Source organism: Somniosus microcephalus, chromosome 14 (genome assembly GCF_052327205.1).
Source record: "Somniosus microcephalus isolate GS21.2 chromosome 14, FLI_Smic_1.0, whole genome shotgun sequence".
Classification (NCBI taxonomy): domain Eukaryota; kingdom Metazoa; phylum Chordata; class Chondrichthyes; order Squaliformes; family Somniosidae; genus Somniosus; species Somniosus microcephalus.
In genome coordinates, this window is record NC_141000.1 from 65887436 (window position 1) to 65908649 (window position 21214).

The 21214-nt window shown below is 42.8% G+C and overlaps 2 protein-coding genes across 5 annotated transcripts in view; both read left to right on the forward strand.

The window, feature by feature from the left end:
* arl13b (ADP-ribosylation factor-like 13b) overlaps positions 1-5749 on the forward strand; it is a 163630-nt gene extending 157881 nt beyond the window's left edge. For both annotated transcript variants that reach the window (XM_086006595.1, XM_086006596.1), the window contains 2 exons: positions 729-807; positions 933-5749. In XM_086006595.1, the coding sequence (XP_085862721.1) occupies positions 729-805 (77 nt within the window). In that variant the 3' untranslated portion in view covers positions 806-807; positions 933-5749. The remainder of the gene's footprint in view (positions 1-728; positions 808-932) is intronic.
* Positions 5750-7771: 2022 nt separating this feature from the next.
* Positions 7772-21214, forward strand: part of nsun3 (NOP2/Sun RNA methyltransferase 3) — a 79432-nt gene continuing 65989 nt past the window's right edge. For 2 of the 3 annotated variants that reach the window (XM_086006599.1, XM_086006598.1), the window contains exons 1-2: positions 7772-8006; positions 14992-15107. In XM_086006599.1, coding sequence (XP_085862725.1) covers positions 7827-8006; positions 14992-15107 — 296 coding nt within the window. In that variant the 5' untranslated portion in view covers positions 7772-7826. The remainder of the gene's footprint in view (positions 8007-14991; positions 15108-21214) is intronic. The other variant, XM_086006597.1, reaches the window with a different exon arrangement.

The window sequence follows — 21214 nt, forward strand, 5'->3', positions numbered from 1 at the left end:
ATCTGAGAGTCGCCAGGTGATAATGTGTCTGCATTAAAATGCCACAGACAGATGTGCTGCTATCTTCAAAATGGTACTGATAAGAATATACAAGGATATGGGGAGAAAACAGGAAAATGCTACTGTATAAAATCAGCATAGCAATAAGAGCTGAATAGCCTCCTGTGCTAAAATCTCTATATTTACAAAACAAGATGTTGTATAAACTGCTCCAATTGTTCAACTGGTTAAAGCAGTGAGTAGCTAAGTCATACAGACCAGGAATATCAGAAATGCAACCTCTGATTTGTAGTGAATGAATTGGTGTCAGCCAGGGTAGGGGCACTACAAATACAAACTACAAAGTGCCTTATCGAAAGATGAGGTGCTGTTCCTCGAGCTGTGCCAGCCAGTGACTTAGTTGGTAGCACCCTTGCCTCCTGTCATAAGAGAAATTAACATGAAAGGTGTTCTATAAATAAATGCAAGAAGAATTCAAGTGTTGCCCAGAGTAGTACAATATGGTTATGTCATTTAAGACCAAATATATAAAAATTGTTTTTCTAACAGTAATTTACCCCTGTATGAAGGTTTCAGAGTGTATTAATAACAGTGGAAAAATTCAAAGGCATTTTTGTTTTGAGAAGAACTGAGGTTTTCACTATGGGTTCATACTTTTGTTGGTGCTAATTAGGAAATGTTATTTGTAATATTAACCTATTATATTTTCCTTTTAACTTATTTGACAGATTTTTACAGTAAGCCGCTGCCACCAGTACAAGTGAGCCAGAAACCAAATGCTGATACCCATGATGTCATCTCCTAGCAGTATGGATGTTTTGTTATATATAGGCATTCTTTGAACAGAAATAAGTAGATAATTTTATAAGTTTTATATTTAAAAAAAATCTAACACGTGGTTCATTTCCCCCCCCCCCCCCCTCCAAAATCAGGAAAGATTTTAAAGGACCTATCATCAAGAAGGAAAAGAATCTACTAATGATCACTTTTCAGAACAAAACAGACCTTTGCATTCTGCATTCAAGGACGCTGTATTGAAACTGCATTGGCATGTTAGTAATACAAAAGAATGGCTGGTATGGACAGACTTTAGCTTTGAGGAAAGTGTTGAACGATATATTAGGCATGTGGCATCTTTTGTAAACATAGGAGAAGAAACAGGTAGTGAGACAGTACACTACAGAAGTATTTCTTCTGCTGTTTAAGCCAGTGGTACTTTGTATCAATTGAAAAGTTCTTGAAGACCCACTGAAACCTGGCAGAAAAACAAATCTTTTTTAATATAGATTTGGGATTTGTATAGTACAGACCATTTTAATGCCTTTTGTGCTTAATGTTTTTTGAGCAATCTTTCTAGAAAATGCAACATAGTCATGAGACTAATTATGTTTAGAACTGCAGATATTTTAGGTTTTGTTTCAAAGTTCAAGCAAGAACTTCTGTTCAGGTGGTCTTGAAATTCAACTGGACTGGATATCTGCAAATACTGATCTGTTATATGTTCCATGGAGGAAAATGTATGTTTTTTTTAAATGACATGACGTATACTATTAACTTGCATAATGCATTCACCTCCCTCGTATACTGTTGAGAGTTGCCTCTGGATATGCTCTTATAACTGCTTATGCAAATATCCCAGTTTTTAATTGCAGAACCACTTGGCTTTAAAGACTCATCCTCCGCGATCAGAGGAAACAAATCACGGTTATGTAGATTACAGTCAAATGAGAAATTATTTTAGAAGTAGCTTGTGTTTTCCATCCTGAGATGTAGATAGATCTGTTCTTGTAGAGAACAGCCGTATAATGTAGTGTATGTCAGTGGTCATAAGTTGTATGTAAAATTTAGAGTTTATCTTCATAATTAAACAACCTATATTTCTGTAATGCTTATTCCTTTTCTTAAAATGTTTACGAGATTATTTACCGTTACATATTTGTATTTATCAAACTAGTTTGTGACAGTTTTTCAAGCACTTTGTACATCTTTCAGGAAAGAATCTTGCATCTTCAAAAAGTATTAGGGGCTGTGAAAAGGCTACAGAGAATCACTTGGTGTTATTAGACTGTACCACATAGGTATAAATCAAACAAAACCTGATAATAAATGTTATTAGAATAACTTGTTACTTTCACAAATACAGTACTTAATATCCAATTGGATTTTAAAACACCTATGATTGTCACTTTAGTTTATAATCTGAGGGTATAAGGATAATTTGTTTCTGCAATAACTAGCACAATTGGTACTGAAGTTGCTGTTATGAGAAACATGTTGCAGAACAGCAAGGATGCTGGCTGGCATATATCAACTGGCTTCAATTATAGGTCTTCCATTTTTCTATATTTCCCATCTGCAGTTTTTATATTGCACAATTTAAGCACCGCAAAAGCGATTAAACAGTGGTGTATTGATGTTCAATCCTAATGTATTGACTTGGACATGTCACTTAACATCAAACTATTGTTTCATCAATCAAAATGATCAAAAAGTAAATTTTACCAGATTATAGCAGATCAAGCCTTTCTGCAAACCCATTTAGCACTAAATTTGTTTTATACATCTCTTGTCATTTCTCCAGTTTGTAAAGTTTTCAGTTTTTTGTTTCTCTGCAACTGAAAAATAGTGTGTACCAACTCATGCACAATTTTTCCTCCTCCAATTATCCATTTTCCCTCTTTCCTCGCCTGAAAGCAGTGCTTCACGTTGGAGTATGAATGTCAGCAATTATCTAGTACCTCACCAAGTAGGAACTTTATATCTGTCAGCGTGCACAAGTTGTGCCACCGATATTTAACCAGTGGGCCGTCACATTGAGCCCAATCTATTCCCCGCAATGTCCGCACATGCATTTCCAGCAGGAGGAACAATTGGATAGCTATCGGATGTTGGAACACCAGCTTGATTCCCTGTGCTCCTGCTCCCCCTTTCTCTTTTCCCCCGCCCCCCCCGAATACCAGCAGATTCCCTGTGCTCCTGCTCCCCCTTTCTCTTTTCCCCCGCCCCCCCGAATACCAGCAGATTCCCTGTGCTCCTGCTCCCCCTTTCTGCCCCCCCAAATACCAGCAGATTCCCTGTGCTCCTGCTCCCCCTTTCTTCCCCCCCAACACCAGCAGATTCCCTGTGCTCCTCCCCCTTTCTTCCCCCCAAACACCAGCAGATTCCCTGTGCTCCTCCCCCTTTCCTCCCCCCCTCCAAATACCAGCAGATTCCCTGTGCTCCTGCTCCCCCTTTCTTCCCCCCCAAACACCAGCTGATTCCCTGTGCTCCTCCCCCTTTCCTCCCCCCCTCCAAATACCAGCAGATTCCCTGTGCTCCTGCTCCCTTTCTTCCCCCCCCCAAAACACCAGCTGATTCCCTGTGCTCCTGCTCCCCCCTTTCTTCCCCCCTGAATACCAGCAGATTCCCTGTGCTCCTGCTCCCCCTTTCTACCCCCCCAATACCAGCAGATTCCCTGTGCTCCTGCTCCCCTTCTCTTCCCCCCCCCCCAATACCAGCAGATTCCCTGTGCTCCTGCTACCCCCTTTCTTCCCCCCTGAATACCAGCAGATTCCCTGTGCTCCTGCTCCCCCTTTCTCCCCCCCCCCCAAAAACACCAGATTCCCTGTGCTCCTGCTCCCCCTTTCTTCCCCCCCAAACACCAGCAGATTCCCTGTGCTCCTGCTCCCCCTTTCTTCCCCCCCCAAAAACACCAGCAGATTCCCTGTGCTCCTGCTCCCTTTCTTCCCCCCCCAAACACCAGCTGATTCCCTGTGCTCCTGCTCCCCCCTTTCTTCCCCCCTGAATACCAGCAGATTCCCTGTGCTCCTGCTCCCCCTTTCTCCCCCCCAAATACCAGCAGATTCCCTGTGCTCCTGCTCCCCTTCTCTTCCCCCCCAAATACCAGCAGATTCCCTGTGCTCCTCCCCCTTTCTTCCCCCCAAACACCAGCTGATTCCCTGTGCTCCTGCTCCCCCCTTTCTTCCCCCCTGAATACCAGCAGATTCCCTGTGCTCCTGCTCCCCCTTTCTCCCCCCCAAATACCAGCAGATTCCCTGTGCTCCTGCTCCCCTTCTCTTCCCCCCCAAATACCAGCAGATTCCCTGTGCTCCTCCCCCTTTCTTCCCCCCAAACACCAGCTGATTCCCTGTGCTCCTGCTCCCCCCTTTCTTCCCCCCTGAATACCAGCAGATTCCCTGTGCTCCTGCTCCCCCTTTCTCCCCCCCAAATACCAGCAGATTCCCTGTGCTCCTCCCCCTTTCTTCCCCCCAAACACCAGCTGATTCCCTGTGCTCCTGCTCCCCCCTTTCTTCCCCCCTGAATACCAGCAGATTCCCTGTGCTCCTGCTCCCCCTTTCTCCCCCCAAACACCAGCTGATTCCCTGTGCTCCTGCTCCCCCTTTCTTCCCCCCCCAAAACACCAGCTGATTCCCTGTGCCCCTGCTCCCCCTTTCTTCCCCCCCAAACACCAGCTGATTCCCTGTGCTCCTGCTCCCCCCTTTCTTCCCCCCTGAATACCAGCAGATTCCCTGTGCTCCTGCTCCCCCTTTCTTCCCCCCCCCCCAAAACACCAGCAGATTCCCTGTGCTCCTGCTCCCCCCTTTCTTCCCCCCTGAATACCAGCAGATTCCCTGTGCTCCTGCTCCCCCTTTCTTCCCCCCTGAATACCAGCAGATTCCCTGTGCTCCTGCTCCCCCTTTCTTCCCCCCCCCCCCAAAACACCAGCAGATTCCCTGTGCTCCTGCTCCCCCCTTTCTTCCCCCCTGAATACCAGCAGATTCCCTGTGCTCCTGCTCCCCCTTTCTTCCCCCCTGAATACCAGCAGATTCCCTGTGCTCCTGCTCCCCCTTTCTTCCCCCCTGAATACCAGCAGATTCCCTGTGCTCCTGCTCCCCCCTTTCTTCCCCCCTGAATACCAGCAGATTCCCTGTGCTCCTGCTCCCCCTTTCTTTCCCCCCCCCCCCCAAATACCAGCAGATTCCCTGTGCTCCTGCTCCCCTTCTCTTTCCCCCCCCCCCCCCCCCCCGAAAACAACCCTCCCAGTCTTGGGGAAAGTGAGGCCAATTGTCAAAACACACACACAACCCCTCTAAAATTGGCTAACAGCACAGACGAGGGGTTGAACCTGTGACCTTATTGTACAGGATGCAACTAATAATGGTGTATTCATTTTTGGTAAGAACATTATAAATTGTCAGATTTGTAACATTAAATATTTGTAACAAAATATTTATATTTCTGATTACAGATTTCTTACTGAGTTTTTCTTAATCCAAGTACATAAGTTTTATCACAGTCAATTGTTACTATTTATTTTGTTCTAGGACAGCCAAAGTGTTAGACTGTGTGCTCTACTTTATAAAAAAAAAAATCCACCTCATTGGTTTGCATTAAAAATTCCTGTAAAAATAAAAAAGTCTGGTTAAATGGTACGTTCTTGTATTTCAAACATCAGTTATAAGTATTACAAATTAAATATTTTGATTTACAGTATGCTTACCTTTAAACCTAAGCTTGCTTAATCACAAACTTATTTTTGAAAGTAGTTTTTGTAGTAATATATCTTTGTAATCCAGTAATCATTTAAAATATATGTACTCATTTGTTAAACATATTTCAGTTTATCCAAATTCAATACTATGGAATGTTGTAAAATGTCATGCTCAAAAGCTAACATCTGATTAAAACCTGGTGATTATTATACTTCACAGCTTCATTTAATAACTGAAGATTTTATGATCTTTTAAAATAAAAAGATTACCTTTTAAAAGGTGTGGGATAGTTATTTTTTCTTTCTACTATCATAAGTTTGGAGACTAAGGTGTAACATAACTTCAACAGTAATTATTCCTTTTTACCTCTGATGAACACAGGCTAGAAATCATCTCTGCCTCATTGCTTAAAAATGAAATGAACCTATACCAAGTTAGTTCTTAGTGGGTGAGGCAAGAGTGTCTTTTACATCTGTGCATTTGTCTTGATTGTTTTCTTCGCCCTACCCTCATGACTCGAGCTACATTATATCAATTGGAATATTCTCACTGGTAATTCCCGCAAGCAGCAATATCAGCCAATCCGACGACAAGCGTGCTGATCTCGTGAAGGAGGTGCAGAAATGTTAACAGCAACCTGTCCATCCCAGTTGGCTAGTTTCAGTCTGTGAAATATGCAGGAAAAAGTGCTCGTTTCATATCGATATAAAATACCAGTCATCAGTGAAACTAATTCTCTTTTTAACAAGAGTGGTCAACTTGGAGCTTGCAGGACTATCATCGCCATAGCAACTGTTAAAATACAACTTCTTTCATTTCTGATCTTTAAGTCTAGAATTAAGCAAACTGAGCTAAAAAGCAATTGTGCTTTTGCAAACAATCTTTTAATTCAGCCCTTGGTACAAAATATCAAATGTCAAAATTCATTTTATAGTGATAAGTAATGCTTCTAGAATATTTTTAACTACATAATGTAAATAGATTCTGTTTATTAGACTTTTTAAATTGCAATTTTAAAAGAATCAGGCTGTGTTCACAATAGCAAAATACTGCAATAACAACAAAGTGCTGGGAATACTCAGCAGGTCAGGCAACAGCGAGGAGAGAGACACAGTCAACATTTCGGGTTGAACCCTTCGTCAGAACTGGAAAAGATTAGGGAAGAGAGATTTTTAAGCAGGGGCAGGGAGAAGGGGAGGAAAGAACAAAGGGAAGGTCTGTGACAGGCTGGAAGGCAGGAGAGATTGATTGACAAAAGGGATGATAGTGCAAGGCAAAATGAGAGGTAATGGGACAAGTTAAGAAACAAAAGATGGCTCTAGATGATGTGTGAATGATGATGGCAGCAGCATTAATAGCTACCATGTGAGGAAACAAGAGAAAAAAAAATAAATACAGGGGCCAATTTATAGTCTGAAATTGTTGAACTCGATGTTAAGTCCAGAAGGCTGTAAAGTGCCTAATAGAAAGATGAGGTGCTGTTCATCGAGCTTACATTGACCTTTGCTGGAAGAGTGCAAGAGGCCGAGGACGGAGAGATCAGAGTGGGAGTGAAGGGGAGAATTAAGTGACAGGCGACCGGAAACTCGGGGTCATGCTTGCGGACTGAATGCAGGTGTTCCGCAAAGCAGCCACCTAATCTGCGTTGAGACTGCTCCCTCCGCGACACCCTGTTACACTCCTCTATCACCCCCAACATCCCTTCCCCTTCGCCCGGCACCTTCCCGCGCTCCTTCCAGGTGAAACAACGATTTACTTGTACTTCTTACAATTTAGTATACTGTATTCGCTGCTCACAATGCGGTTTCCTCTACATTGGGGAGACCAAATGCAGATTGGGTGACCGCTTTGCAGAATACCTTCATTCAGTCTGCAAGCGTGACCCTGAGCTTTCGGTCGCCTGTCACTTTAATTTTCTGCTCCACTCCCACTCTGCTCTCTCTGTCCTCGGCCTCTTGCACTGTTCCAGTGAAGCTCGAGGAACAGCACCTCACCTTTCAATTAGTAACTTTACAGCCTTCTGGACTTAACATCGAGTTCAACAATTTCAGACTATAAATTGGCCCCTGTATTTCTTTATTTTTTTCCCCCTTGTTGCCTGACCTCCTGAGTGTTTCCAGTACACTCTGTTGTTATTTGTGCTATTCGCAATGTGCGAGGGATGGGGGTGGTCCAGGAGTCAGGAAGCACTGGGATTTGGCAGCATAGGGCCAAGGCGAGAATTACAGCTTCTCCCTCGGCTGGAAACCCCGGGGTGGTCTCGGATCGACTGTTGGTGTCGAAGGAACATGAACTGCATCGCGTCAGCCGCCCGGGGGAGGGCGGTAGAGGCCGGGCCGGTGTCCTGCGGCCGCCATGATTCGGGGAGCTGCCGTTGCCGCTTTGCTCGCACAGGCCGCCGCCGGCGATAAAGGTGTCGGCCTCACTTTATCTCCCGGCCGGTTTAAGTCTCTGATGGTCGCCGAGCAGTTTGGACAGGCCCGCGGCCCAGAGCGGGGCCCCAGCCCGAGTGCAGGCCCCGGCCCCCAGCAGCAGGTGAGAGTCGCGATTCGCCGCTTGATGAGCCGAGGATCAGGCTGGCTGAGACTCGCTGTTATTAATGTGTAAATGGCCTGGCAACTAGTGGCAAGCAAGAAAGGTCATCGACCTGAAACGTTAACTCTGTTTCTCTCTCCACAGATACTGCCTGAGCTGCTGAGTATTTCCAGCATTTTCTGGTTTTATTTCAGATTTTCAGCATCCGCAGTATTTTGCTTTTGCAACCGAGTATCTACTTAGCCAACCAGATTGAAGTATTGAGAGATAGTAAGGACCAAGAAGGAATTGTAACTTAGAGTGGGTGAGTTCAATGTCAAATCAGGTAATGAAAGTGAAATAAAGAAGAAAAGGAAAAATTGGATTAAGAGAGAGAGCGAGCGAGAAGAAAGAAATGAAAAGTGAAAAAATAATTTTTTTAAATCTTCAACAACAATTAAAACCTGAAGGAATGAGACTCCACACTTGTAATAGTTAATTTTCAGTGCCAGAAAGGTTAACTGGCAGTAATCAACAGTTATTGTGTCATTAAAAGGGTACTTAGACTTAACTTTCTGTGGTGAGTTTAGTTTGTATTTACCGCACAAGTACAGTAACTTCACGCCATTCAACGCACTTCAATAGTAGTGAGGCATACAGCGAGATGCCATTTTCACAAAGTTAACTTGTGAACGGTTTACCGTGCATCTGCCCTTCACCTGAAGTTACTGTACCATTTGCGCATTAATAACGAGTGCCATTAACCGCACTGTAATTTTGACCAGGAAAATCAGGGCCATTAATGTTGCTGCATTTGCACATTAATTGTCCATTAAATGTGCCATAGAAAGTTTTTTTTAATTCGCTTATGGGATCTGGGCATCACTGGCAAGGCCAGCATTTATTGCCCATCCCTAATTGCCCTTGAAGGTGGTGGTGAGCTGCCACCTTGAACCGCTGCAGTCCCGTGTGGTGAAGGTGCTCCCACAGTACTGTTAGGTAGGGAGTTCCAGGATTTTGACCCAGCGACGATGAAGGATCGGCAATATACTAAGTCAGGGTGGTGTGTGACTTGGAGGGGAACTTGGAGTTGGTGGTGTTCCCATGTGCCTGCTGCCCTTGTCCTTCTAGGTGGAAGAGGTCGCGGGTTTAGGAGGTGCTGTCGAAGAAGCCTTGGCGAGTTGCTGCAGTGCATCTTGTAAATGGTACACACTGCAGCCACGGTGATGGGGTGCCAATCAAACGGGCTGCTTTGTCCTGGATGGTGTCGAGCTTCTTGAGTGTTGTTGGAGCTGCACTCATCCAGGCAAGTGGAGAGTATTCCATCAGACTCCTTACTTGTGCTTTGTAGATGGTGGAAAGGCTTTGGTGGGCGGGGGGGCGGGGGGGGGTCAGGAGATGAGACACTTGCTGCAGAATACCTAGCCTCTGACCTGCTCTTGTTGCCACAGTATTTATGTGGCTGGTCCAGTTAAGTTTCTGGTCAATGGTGACCCCCCAGGATGTTGATGGTGGGGGATTCGGCGATGGTAATGCAGTTGAATGTCATGGGGACCAAGGCTGTAATGAGGTCGGGAGCCGAGTGGTTTTGGCGGAACCCAAACTGGGCATCAGTGAGCAGGTTATTGGTGAGTAAGTGCCGCTGGATAGCACTGTCGATACTGACGCCTTCCATCACTTTGCTGATAAGTCTAGTAATTAACAGCGTATATATTTTTTAAAAGTGACAATTATTAATGACTGCCAATCAAGCTCTCTTGCCCAGAAAATGAGCAATTGTAAGTGTGGAGACTTGTTCTGGTTGTGAATTGTTGTTGGAGATTTTAAAAATGCCAAATTTAAAAAAAAATTCAGACTTTTCCTTTCTATCTCTTTTATCTCCCTCTTAATCCAATTTATCTTTCCCTCTTTATTTTTCTTTCTGTACCTGATTTGACATTCACTCTCCTTCTCGGTCCTTCCCCTGTTTATTTCTGAATCCTTACATCTTATTGTTAAGGAGATACACTGTTTGCCCTGTTGTTCATTAAGGTCCCAGGTACCCTGTTGCCCGTGCTGCACCGTTATCAACTCACACTTTCAACAACTTTGTGGGCAATTTTTTTTGAAAGCCAAAACGTGTACTAAAACAAGTCTAACGAGGCACTTGGCAAAATCCAGCCCAATGTTAATTACATCAGTTGGTCAGCCAGAGGTGGACTGTGCTCTGTGCTCAGGTTGGAATTTCAGATATACTTAGTACATAAGCAACCCCAGCCAAGGGCTGTAGAGTAGGAGAGAAGATAAGGTCAATTAAATAGTGGTCAAGTGACATCCAGCTTGAGTTTTAAACGCTTGCACATTGCAGCAGGAGACCAGTTCAAAGTCATGGAAAAAAATGATCAGAGTAGGAGAAAGGGTGAGGAGTCCTCATTTCAACAGAAGACTGCAGGTAGGAGAAAGAGCATGTAAGATGGAATACTTGGAGATATGAGGAAGAAAGGAGTAATGACCACCATATTAGTGATAAAACCGACACAAGAAAGGTTCTGATGGAGAAAGTCACGTGGGTTGGAGATGAGAGAAGGACCAGCTATTGGCTGAAAAGCCTTTTTTTTGTATGCTGGCAAGGAGTGTGAAAATGTTAGAAGGACCTCAATCTTAGACTTGCACTTTTTTATAAAGAGTTAAAAATAAAAGTTTTGGAGTTCAAAGAGGAATTGGAGCTTCTAGGAAGAAGTTAACAATAGAGAAAATGTAGTAGTTCCATTTTATATCAAGATAGTGAGTTAAGAATGTTAATAATTAAAGTGTTAAAATAGGAGATTGAAAAGGATAGCAGCTATGACATGAAGAAACTATGTCTTTGAAGAATTCAAAGAAACAGGAGGATAAGTTTTCTAGTCGCAGCAGGACCTGGAGTATGGCAAGCGTAGTGCTTTCCAACTTTCCAGCTGGGTTAAACTCCCAAGATATTCTGGCACCTGCTTTAATTATATATTTATAGCAAGTTCTTGACACATATTAGGCTTGGTGGTGAGATATGTCTAAAGGGCATGGAAAAATTGTGCATGTCCTGCAACAAAAAAATAGAGATTTTAATTAAATATTGCATATGAGGCGAAAATGATGCAACCTTTGTAAAACCCACGAATATTTTTTAAAAATTGTGCGTATGTATCAACCTTTACAAAACTGTAGGGGCCCAAAATGTGGAGGCAGGAAACATCTGAGTAATTGATGGAGTAAGACAGCACCCAGACCCTAGACGGCTGGCCAATTCATGCTGCGGCATGAGCTTGGTGTAAGGAATTAAATTGAATCTACAACAGAGAAACCGGCTATTCTGCCCATCTGGTCAATGCTAGTGTTTTATACTCCACATGAGCCTCCTCCCACGCTAATTACCTCTTGCCACCATATTCTTCTATTCCCTTCTCCCTTGTGTATGCATCAAATATCCCCTTAACTGCAACAATGCAATCTGCTTCAACCACTCCATGTGGCATCCAGTTCCACATTCTCGCCACTTTCTGAGGAGAGTTGCCTTGTTTGGCATTCTTCAGAGGAGGACAATGCAGCATTCCTGGCAGGTGGCGACGGCCAGGGTCAATGCTGTGTATACTATCTGCAGGACCTGGGACCAGTTTGGAAGAAGATGGCACACCTTAAGAAAGCTACCAAGCTCAGATACTCAGGAGTAGCATTTACCAGGTAGAAGGCCCAAGTGTGCATGCCACCCACAAAAGTGTTCAACATTTGCTGCTGGCTGAGGTCAAACCCTCGCACAACCTAACAGCTCTTTTGTTGATCATGCATGCCATGCTCTGGCAGGGCACATATTCAAACTGCAGATCACAACTGACACCCTTGGCATACTCTCATCTTCGAGGGGTCTCGCACACAAAATCATTTGAACATTATCTGTATCATATATGGTCACTTAATGACACAGGATGGCTCTCATGGCTGCTATCAGTGACCCATCACTTTGGGAAGTACAGCTATTCAGTGCAAAAGGAGATGAAAGAGCTGGCTGTGTTGACCTATGCATCGGTTACCTGTTTACTAAATGTAGGGGCAGCATATTGGCTGATACTGCAGGCGATATTCATTGCCTGTATGGAGGCAGAGACAAAAATGTTGAGGCAGAAGTTGTTGCCAACTCCCATTGGCATGCTTTTTTTGTACTAGTTCAACCATGAAATACAACATTTGTGGTGCTTTGAAATCGACCCCCATCATTACTTTTCAACTTGCTGACCACTCTATACTCTTCATTTAGATGTCTTGTCAGTCTTGAGCTTCCATGAAAGCCCCTTTTTCATATCCCTTCTTTGTTTCAGCTCCTGTTTTGCTGAAGCTTTAAAATACTTTAATTACTATTGACTTTCTGGTGAATTAGCAGACATTATTTGGCTTACTTTAGATTTTACATAAAAGTTACGTACGGTCAAGAGAGGCACATTTTTAAAAATGCCAACACAAATTAATATCACAAGCCAGTACAGTACTGAAAGAGCTGTAAAAGGGCTTTACACCAGGTTATCAGTCATGGAGCTTACCTGAGCTACCTTTCAGATTGGTAGAGTGAGCACCCAGTCCTAAACATATGAAAAATTGTGCTAGGCTTCACATAAATGGATCATAATATTTAAATGAAGCTATAACCCTTTTTAACGAGGCCACTTAAGACAGTCTTGAAGGCTTTCCAGAAGTCTGTGCTTAGCCCTAAACTAGTACAGATCCTCATGTATAGATCTGAGTCAGATTTTACAATTCCTGTAGCACTGACCTTAATGGCTGGAAAATATACCCTAAGATTTTCATTGTCCAAAGATTAAACTATTATACAATAAGAGAAATGGAGGCCGTATACACTGAAATCACAGAAATCACAGAAACCCCACAGTGCAGATAGAGGCCATTTCGGCCCATCGAGCCTGCACCGACACATATCCCACCCGATCCCCGTAACCCCTACACCAACACATATCCCACCCTATCCCTGTAACCCCACGTATTTAATCCCCCTAACACTAAGGGTCAATTTATCATAGCCAATCAACCTAACCTGCACATCTTTGGACTGTGGGAGGAAACCCACGCAAACACGGGGAGAATGTGCAAACTCCACACAGACAGTCGCCCGAGGCCGGATTCGAACCCGGGTCCCTGGCGCTGTGAGGCAACAGTGCTAACCACTATGCCACCGTGCTGCCGAAGTGTGAAAGAAATTGATGAATGTGGAGTGGAATAATCAGTAAAAAAATGGACAGCATTGGGCCATTGAGTGTAGGTGATCATTAATGTGGAGAAAAAACCAAGTTTAACCGAGAACAACTACTGTATATGGAATCTCAGTGCCAGCAACTACAGCACCGATACATGGATATCCATGAACATAACTAGTGTAAAACCATATCATGGCTTAGAAGTGTACATGCAAGTCCCATCAAAGGCTTTGGAAATACAAGACAATGGAAGGTCAACAAAGAGTTCAAGAACTGAGTTCCAGGGTGTGTAACATAGACAAGAAGTTTAGTAATGGAATGGTCACACCGAAAACAATGATGATCAGAAATTAGGATAATTTCAAGTTTTTGGATAATTTGAATTAATAGCATATTCAGTAACTTTAGAAAGTACAGATACAAGGACAACTAGGGATATCAACCTTCCTATGGTATGATTGTCTATTATAGCTCTTCATTAAGAAAATGACCAGCTGCCATGCTGCTAAAAAAATCGTACATAAATTATTAAATCAGTACCTGGCTATATTCTTAAACATACACACACTTGATCTATTTAGAGACTTGCCCAGTAATGTGAGTATGACCTTGGATATTAATTCCACCAATTTAATTATTTTTAGATACTGCATGGCAGTGCAGGACTTATTCATGTTGACTTGCTTTTGTAGGAGCAGCAGAGAAGTACTGGGGTGTAGACATACTTAGTTGCACTAACACTACAACTGGATGTTTCTACTTCGGTTTGATTGTTAGTCAGAAGCAAAGTATTTCTCACCTTGAAACAATTAAACCTTTTAATCTGGATTGAATTTATTCCAGAGATGAGCAAATAAGCAAGGATCTAACAGAGCATAGCTGCCTGTTTACTTCCAAATGCACAATATGCACAAACCGTATATAATATAAACACAGTACAAGAACCACAGCTTCTCTTGTGGGCAGCAGGCAGTATTTTGAGAAATTAGTAGCTGGTGCACAACTGAGACACTGGTCTTTTCTAGCCATTACGTTTTGGAAATATTCCTTCCCCCTCTCTCGCCGCCCCCCCACCCGGGCCAATGAATGTGCATTTAAAATCATGTACTAGAATAGACATTAGTTTTGAGGGAAGATATTTTTTATATAGGGTAGCTTTTAAATGCAATCATCTCTGAATAGTTTAAGTCACAGTCAGTTGATTGTTCTTCCTCATACTTTATAAAGCAAAGAGTATAGGAATTATTGTAAAGGTATTGGAATGTACTTTGAAAGAAATAAAACAGTGTTGTGGAAAACACTGCACAATTTTTTTTGTAAACCATGAACACCTTTCCTCCCTTTCTCCTGAAGGTGTGTTACATACTAGGGTTTGGCCAGCAGCCTTTCAGTACTTTGTCCAAGTGGTCAGTTTTCATAAGTGAGTGTTTACATGCAATTTCTTTCTTCCTTCTCACCTTCCCCCTCTGCACCCCCCCCCCCTGTCCCCAACTGGACAGCATTTAGAAGAGAGAACTTGGGTTGCTTTCACAGCTGTTTTAATGTAAACTGCACATACACAGTACATGAGGGACATTTGAGCATTTTTGGTGCATGCTTATTACTATTTGAGAAAGGATAAATGCTTACCACTAATTGAGAAAGAATATCTACAGGAAATTGTGTGTTATTGCTTACTTTCTACATAGTGAAATAACAGGAGAAAAGGTGATGCTAAGTTAAAGACATATTCATAATGAGCAACCAGAGTTGATGGAAGCAATTACTGTTGTGAGTTTTGTTTTCATTTTTAGACAAACAAGAAGTCTCCTATCAGACAGAAACCACAGAAACAAATTTGCAAACCTGTTTTGGAACATTTTGATGAAAGATATGGACAAGAACTTGGGGAATTATGGGACAAAGTCAGGTAATAATAGAGGTAATTTCTTCTCTAGTAAATGCAATTGAAATGAGGAATAAATATTGTGATATCCATTCACCAAATACAAATAAAGTCATGATTACATGCCATAGATGTGATCCCAGTCTCAATTTAACATCTCATCTGAAATACAGCACCTTCAACAGTACTGCATTCCAGTGTCAGCCTAGATTGCATGTTCAAGACTCTAGAATGGGGCTTAATCCCACGATTTTCTGACTTGGAGGCGTGAGTGCTACTTTTGAGCCAAGCCGAATGCCTAAGGAAAACTGTTAAAAATTTGTCAACAGATTAAATAATTAAAACTAATGGATCTCTTGCACCATTGCTCACAGGGTGAGATTCAGACCAGATACTGGGTTTGGCAGGGCTGTGTAGAGGGGAATTTGGGTGGAGGGTATAGGTCAGATTGTGTAGAGAACGTAGCTGTAACATGGAGCTAGCACGGGCATAACTAGCTGAATGACTATTTTCTGTGCTGAAATTTCTGTGGGTCTTTGACTCGGTGCTTTCTTTCCACCAATTCCTAACATTGCCTTTTTATACAAGTAAGATCAAAAATTCAAGTCTTCAAAGCATGAAATATGTACCCTATGGAGATCAAACATTCTTCAAATTGGTGGATATTAGACACAGAGCAGACCTTTACGAGACTATCCGAAAGATGGTATTGCTCTCCGTAACAAGCTACAGGAAACTTTCTGGTATCCGGCACTGACGGGACCGAGCTGGTGCCGTTAGATCAAAACTGCCGTATAAACCAGCGGCAATGTTAAAACATACAGAGCTTTTCAGCTCCGTGTGAATCAACAAACCCTGTTGCTTAGCAACAGCTTCAAAACAGTTGGCTGCAGCTGCAAGCTGCAAGCATCTCTAGCTGAAGCTGTTGCTTAGCTGCAGACCTTGCAGAGCCTGACTGGGGGGGGAAAAAAAAAAGCAACGAGAAGTAAAAAAACTTAATAGAAAACGGCTCCTGAATTTTGCCGGTAGATAGAGCTTTCCGGACTTTTAACCAGTTAAACGAAAGTTTCCTGTAACAGGATATAATACTTCTGATAATAAAGGATATTTCACTCAGAATGTGATTGCTTCATTGGCAAATCTGTGTTGCATAGGCTTACAGAGCATTAGTTTTTATCATCTTTCTTGGTAGTAAGATCAGGACATTAAATTTGGCAATACAGGAAACTTTGTGATATCCGGCACCGACGGGACCAGCGTGTTGCCGATCTATCAAAAGTTCCGGAGTAGTGAGCGGGTTATCTACCCAGGCTGTTTTTAACAAAGAAAAATTTAAAAATCAAGAAATATGCAATATACAGTAATTGGGTACTCACCTACAGAATGTTGTGTTAAATGGATGGTGAAAGATGCTTGATTAAGTACAGTACTGCCAGTTGATGGTAATCCATAACTCTTTAATTACTTAACAGTAAAACAAAACTTATAAATGACTGTGCAGTGCACCAAAACTTAAATGACTGTACAGTACAGTATAAAGTACTGTACGGTGGTTGACTACACTTATTCCAAGCCAACTGGTTCATCAGGAATATCCATGCCAGCTGGGTCATCAGGATCATGCACTTCAACAGATTCTTCAGGCACTTCCACTGCTCCAACTCTTTTGGAAGCTTTCTTAAACATGTCCTGGATGTCTGCTTGCTTAGTGGACTCTTGCCTTCTTTGTAGAAAGGTGGAATGTAGAATATGGAGCTGCATAACTTCTTGGGCAGAATAGCAAGAATGGCTTTCAGCAAATTTGAGGAATGAAGCTAAATCTCCTGCAGCTTTAGCCCAAGAAATCTTGTTCACTTCAGAAATCTCATCGTCTTCAGTTTCCATCACACTTTCCTTTTCTTTCCTTGGATTCAAAACATTCTCCATTTATTTCATCATCACTTAGCAACTTCTCTATCTGCATCAACCTACTGCTCAACATCACGTTCACTGAGGTGATGTAGAGGGTTTGCTGCGCCTACATCTTTCACCATGCCAGCCATTTCCATTACTGCAGTCTTCCGCAGACGAAGATTGAACCCATGAAATTCCTCCTCTGAAGAAGAACCTTCAGCAAACATTACAGAAGGCCACAATTTGCACCAGGCTTGTCTCAAAGTGTGACCTTTCACCAAGTTCCAGGAACATGCAACATTAAAGATGGCATCTTTAAGATTGTATTCCTTCTGAAATGCCTGAATACCTGTATTGTCATCTTGGCTTATCAGTCTACGTAGGAAGTCTTTCTTGTAATGACACTTGAGATTTTGGATAACGCCCTGGTCCATGGGTTGTATGAGAGAAGTTACATTTGGTGGCAAATAAATGGTGAAAATATTTCCAGAAACCAACTCTGATTCATGCGGATGGGCTTTACAATTATCAAGCAATAAAATGCATTTGCTATCTCCAGGTTTCCCTATTCTACGGAAATGTCCCCTCACAGATGGAGCAAAAGTATGATGGAACCAATTTGAAAATATTTCCTTATCCATCCAAGCATTTGCTTGAGCTTTGTACTCAACAGGTAAGTGCCTCACATTTTTAAATGCACGGGGATTTTTATACTTTCCAATGACGAGAAGTTTAACCTGGTGTGATCCAGCAGCGTTCGCACATGTTAGCACGGTTACACGATCTTTATTTTTCTTGTAACCTGATGCATTAGCCTCACTAACCCCAGCAAGTGTTGATTCTGGCAAAAACCTCCAAAATAAGCCAGTTTCATCGGCATTGTATAGCTGTGCTGGTGACAAATCATGTTGCTGCACAATCCGATTGAAATAATCGCAGTATTCTTCTGCGGCGTCATGATCAGCTGATTTCTTCTCCCCGCAAACATCGAGTCGTCGTATCCCATGCCGTGCCTTGAAGCACGATAGCCATCCATCAGAGAAAGCACACTTGTCAGTGAGCTCCATCTTTGCGTAGAAATCCTTCGCTTTTTCGATTAGCATGGGTCCGGAAATCGGAACACCCTCTGAACGCTTCAGAGCAAACCACTCATAAAGCACGGTATCCAGTTCTTCAAGCTTAGGCTTAAGAAGCGTGCGCTGTTTCTCTACACTCTTCGATGTCTGCGAGCTTGCATAAAACTTGAGCAGCTTATCCTTCTGCGCTTTGATGTCGTACATTGTTGACGAACCGATTTTGAATTCATTCATAATGTGCATACGCTTCGCTCCCATTTCTAGTCGTTTGCATATATCAATTTTCTGTTTTAAAGTTAACTCCACTCTCTTCCTTTTGGTTGGATCAACTTTTGGGATTTCCCTAATGCAGTCCAATGAGTTGCAGCAGCGTGGGAGACACACAGTACTGGACTGGAACCCCAAAAAATGGCGGATCAGAGGAGGCTACCGGCAGCGTGGGAGACACACAGTACTGTACTGGAACCCCAAAAAATGGCGGATCAGAGGAGGCTACCGGCAGCGTGGGAGACACACAGTACTGTACTGGAACCCCAAAAAATGGCGGATTAGAAGAGGCTACTGGCAGCGTGGGAGACACACTGTACTGGAACCCCGAAAACTGGCGGATCAGAAGAGGCTACCGGCAGCGTGGGAGACACACAGTACTGTACTGGAACCCCGAAAACTGGCGGATCAGAAGAGGCTACCGGCAGCATGGGAGACACACAGTACTGTACTGGAACCCCGAAAAATGGCGGATCAGAAGAGGCTACCGGCAGCGTGGGAGAGTGAGACTCCTGATGCAGGGTTTCTGAGGTGTTCCGACTTCCGATAGCGCCAAGAGGCCGAGTAGTGGCAGTTTGTAGAACTACCCCCACTGACGAACTCGGCAACCGTTGGAGACTCGGACTCGGAACCGGCAACATTGCCGGTTACTGGGGCGCTGTTTTCGGAGCGTGAATTCTGCCGGTGGATCGAGGTTTCCGGACATATAACCTCCGGTTAAACCAAAGTTTCCTGTATCTGGTTTTCAATCCTTAAATGGCCTCTCAAACCTTTTAGACACATTTCTGTGATCTGAGAGTATAATGAGTAAAGAAGAAAGTAAATTAATCACCTTTTGCTGATAGTCATTAATCTTTTTAACTGCACCTACTGTATATTACCATAATTTCCACACTACACTCTTGATTTGTAATTGTATTGGACTATTACTTCAGTACTTTATTTCGTTTTTAATAAGTTTAATGTTGTGCATTACCTTCATTTGTGGACCATTAAAACATAAATTATTTATAGTTTAATTGTAAACCCTTCATGTTGTTCATTTTCTCTTGCTAATATCTCTGATCGTTGAAAAAAATGGAGATGGGTGCTCTGAGGCAATCCTTATGTAGTGAAAGATTTCATTCAAACAACCCTGGAAGAGAAAGGAATCCCTGTAGGTTTGTTTCCAGTTGGGTTTGTTACTAGCTATGGTATATGGAGCATACATGAAATTATGTAAGTAACTAAAGTTGAATCTATTCTATTTGTTCATCCATCATATTTTGCCCTAGGGTAGGTCCTCACTCAAGTCTCTCTCATTCTTGAGCCATACTTAGTAGGGAAGAGTAGCTGAGGTGGTTTCCCGTTGTCTTCCTCACAGTTTTTATCTTCGGGGTACCTTCTCTTAGGTGGGCTGCAACCAATGCTAAAGATCCCCACTGCACTTTACAATGGGGGTGATCCCACACCTATCAGATGTAGGTACTCTCACTGGACGTCTGTATTCAGAGCCAGCACTCCGCTTGCTGGAGTAGGGCCGAACCCAACCCTTCTGACTTAGAGGTAGTAATACTACCACTGAGCCAATGGTTACTCCGTCCGGACGTGATGGGTGTCAACCCAGTATTTAGAGACCATATTCTAGTCTCCATTCACTGGGGCTGTTTGGAGTGGGGCTCGGACCCTTCACCTTCTGACTCGGAGGTGGGGCTTTCTGGAGTGGGGCTCGGACCCTTCACCTTCTGACTCGGAGGTGGGGCTTTCTGGAGTGGGGCTCGGACCCTTCACCTTCTGACTCGGAGGTGGGGCTCGGACCCTTCACCTTCTGACTCGGAGGTGGGAATGTTACCACTAAGCCAAAGGCGCTCTCCCTATCTATCCTGTAATACTAAGTTTTAATGAAAGTTAATACAACATGCTTGAACTTTATAATAGTGGTATTTGTATATTTTGGTGAGTACATCCGGTGATGGCTCTTTATCCTACCTATCTAATTAGCAATGCAGCAATTGTAGCACCTGTAACTAATTAGCACAGCAAAATTGTTGCACCTGCATCTAATTAGCACCACAACAGTTGACCCACCTGTGTCTAATTAGCACAGCAACCATTCTGCAAACTGGAGCAGCTGGACTGGCTGATGACTGTCTCAACTTGCTCTCTCTCACAAGGGAGTGCGTACTCATCATCCCAATCAGTGACCATCCAGGGGAAAACCTCTGTCACACATTTTTGAAAGACTCATTAATTAAAGAACAGGCAGCACCCTTTCATCCAAAGGTCAAGTTGGTTTGTTTCATTGGTTGATTGGGAACTTATTAATTGTGTTTAGATCTTACTGCAAGAAAATACATTCCTGCCTATATTGTGTGAATCCTGTCCAGTTCCATACTTGTGTATTTACTTGCACGTAGTATTATTTTGTTGTAGGGTGGCATTGAGGAAGGTCCAATCATGTAATACTGTCAGTTGTGTATATGTGAATGTAATATTGTAACGTTTATCTCAAAACTTTACTTCAAAAGCAGCATAGGTTACGATGCTTGACCCTTGAGAGATTAGACGTTGGAGTTTGCATCTATTTAGAAATCCTTTCCAAATTGTGGCACATGATCAGATGAAGAGTTCCATTTTGGCTGTGCTTGAGATGTTGTATTGCATTATAATGTAGTGTTTAATATAATATCCTAATATTGAAAATGGTAGAAGACAAGTTCTGACAACACAGGACTTTGCTAAACCATCAGAAACTGTTATATTTCTTCAGAGGTCATTCTTACAAGGGTAATAAATTATGGACTTTCCCATTTTGATAATATGTGTGTGTATATGATGCGCTATCAATTACTCATAAAAGACTGAGAGTTAGAAGAGTAACTAAAGGCTTTTATTAACAACAGAATGGAGGTCTGC